The following is a 2637-nucleotide window of genomic DNA, read 5'->3' as shown; positions in this document are numbered from 1 at the left end:
CACACGCTTAAAATCGGGTCACCGGATAGTGCGTGACGGTGCGTAAGGTACCCATACACGGGGGAAGGAGAGACAGAAAAAGAGAGAGAGAGAGAGAGAGAGAGAGAGAGAGAGAAAGAAGGGACAGCCGCTGAAAGCCGATGTCTCGTTAACGAACGAGTTACCGGAGTGCGCTCGGCACATCCACCAGGCGGTGGCCCGGACTGAATTGACTCTCTTACTCTCGTTTGAACACCTTCTCGGTGGTGACACCTTCGACCAGACTGCGATTTCGTTCCACAATCGCGTTTGTTCTTCGACGACGCGATTGTGTGCGAGGACAAGAGTGTTTTCAAAGCCTCGCCTCTTCCCTGACCTATTTCCCCGTTGCGTTCCTTTGGCCCTTCTCTCTGCTCGCGCGCGCGCGCGCGCGTGAGCACGTGCGTGCGAATTATACGTGTGTGAAAGTCTACATTCTTGCATATCATCCATTTTATGAATTTCTGTTACGGATTTTATTCCTCCTAAACTCGATCAATCATCTTATCCACTACCTGTCGCATCGACGGAATCGACGTCCCCCGTTACACAGCTGATTATTTATGTGGCGTATCGCGTTGGTCCCACTGTGAACGGTAAAACGTGAGGTGCCCGTGCAAGGTGCAGCCTGCGCCTGGTGTGCGTCCACCTGCGCCCAGATCCACGATATCTGCCTTAACGGCACCACGTCGACCGGTCGGCAACTGCACAGGTCAACGCCACGCGGCGGCGTTATTTCCGGCTACCTCGGACCTTTTCGTCGTGCTTCCTTTGCTCACCTTCGTGATTCGCGATGCATCGTCGTGCACCTTCATCGCTCGGTGAGGATGCCTGCCATCCTTCCTCGCCCGTTTTCCCATCCCCACTCTCATCAGCGGCAGCAGCATCAGTGGCAGCAGCAGCAGCAGCAGCAACGGCAGCAGCAGGTGTACCCGACCAAGCGACGACCACGTGCGTTGCCAAGGTCGACGACTGTCGGTACGCGACTACCGGTCCCTCGGTCCGCCCCGCGTGGCCTTACGCAAGCGCCGTCGGAATCGGCAGCCGCTGAAACCCACGCGCGAAGGGTTCCTAACGAAGGGGAGAAAATCGTAGATCGAACTCGTCAGAGTCGCGCGAGCTGTTCGTGATCTCTCGCACGCTGTAATTCACGCCGGGGTATGCTTGCGAGGTAGGGCACGCGTAGGTCGCCGCGTGATCGCCGTGTGACATAACGGAGCTACGCATACGATCCTCGCCGATCGGTGTCGGGTGTCCGGAACCAGATAACGTTCGACGTGGGATACACGATACGGGACCAAGTATAACATAACAGCAGCGGCCGAAGGAGAACGGCAGCGTCGCGATCGATCGGCGCCAGCGGCGGCGGTGGTGGCGGCGGCGGCACTCCGAAAGGCGGAAGATATACCTGTTGTGTACCGTTGTTTATGCTGATGAACAACGTCGACACGACGGCATACACACGTACGATTGTGATTCTCACGCTCGGCTCACGAGTTACGACGGCGGCAGGATGAAGGTAACGCGCGCGGGGCCAGTTGCGCCGCCGTCGACGGGGATCACGGACGACCTCACTTATGGATTGTAATGGATAGATGGTGAACGGAGGGAGCTGACGAGATGGGCCAACAAGGATCGAAGGACAGGACCGTCCCGATGAGGACGGACTTCGCCCGAGACTCGGCGAAGATGCGTCTCGGCAGCTTCAAACGAGGTAGAAGGGGTTGGATTTGGCATAACGGTGATCTTTCCGGTGTGTATCATGCGCAGTAAAATCGGCTCTATCGACGACCACCTGCTGCTTTCTTCAATCAATCTCTAATCGCTTATGATCTCCCGTTTTCCCCCCGCGGATAATGTTAATCTCTTTTCTCCGAGATTCCGCGCGCATTTTCACTTCGCATAATAGGTCTGTTTTTTTTTTGTAGCTGAATTGTAGCCGTAGAAAATACACTTTTAGAACTTAAAGTGAGATAGATGTATGCTTGATATTTGGCGAAAGTGAGAAAGAAAGTTCCAGTGCAGTCTGACGCAGGAGTAAAAAAACAGACCTTATGTTTCACGCCGCGAATGTTCTCGTCATTTATTTTCAGAGAGATCACCGACGTCCGCGAATCCGCCCCGGAGGTTCGTCTCGAACGGCCACGTCAATCACCATCAGGTTCGCGTCAACAGTTTCGACGCGAAAAAGAATTGCATCGACGTGGCGACGGTGGAACTCGGTAAATATATACATTATACGCTCGCCAGTCCTGTCATTCTAGATTATTAGGTAACTACGCCGTGTAACGCGCGTACATATACGCTTCGGTATGATAATCAGGAGAGGGGAGGAACGGGAGCACCGTCGCGTATTTCCGGTTGGGGCACCGCTGCCGTGACGAGCGACGATGAAAGAAGAGAAAGAGAAAGAGCGTCTCTCCGGGACTCTTGACTACGTTTACCTGTTTACAATTTCACGAAACAATGCGTTAGAGTCGATAAGTAATACACGTCTTTGAACACTTTTCAAAAAATTACTCTCTTAGGACCATTTTCCTGCTATTCGGTAAATAGGAAGGCGCCCGCAATCATCGTTACGATCATGTTAACAAAGTCTACTCGTGGCTTTTCACCTTG

General features: G+C 53.6%; 1 protein-coding gene across 2 annotated transcripts in view; it reads left to right on the top strand.

The window, feature by feature from the left end:
* The window catches only part of LOC108752892, a 22449-nt gene that overhangs the window by 11131 nt on the left and 8681 nt on the right, over positions 1–2637 (top strand). For both annotated transcript variants that reach the window (XM_018494070.1, XM_018494071.1), the window contains exon 7: positions 2112–2240. In XM_018494070.1, the coding sequence (XP_018349572.1) occupies positions 2112–2240 (129 nt within the window). The remainder of the gene's footprint in view (positions 1–2111; positions 2241–2637) is intronic.

This window comes from Trachymyrmex septentrionalis, unplaced genomic scaffold (genome assembly GCF_001594115.1).
Source record: "Trachymyrmex septentrionalis isolate Tsep2-gDNA-1 unplaced genomic scaffold, Tsep1.0 scaffold62, whole genome shotgun sequence".
In the NCBI taxonomy this organism is placed as follows: domain Eukaryota; kingdom Metazoa; phylum Arthropoda; class Insecta; order Hymenoptera; family Formicidae; genus Trachymyrmex; species Trachymyrmex septentrionalis.
The sequence above is the reverse complement of the archived record's forward strand: the minus strand, read 5'-3'. Positions and strand labels throughout refer to the sequence as shown.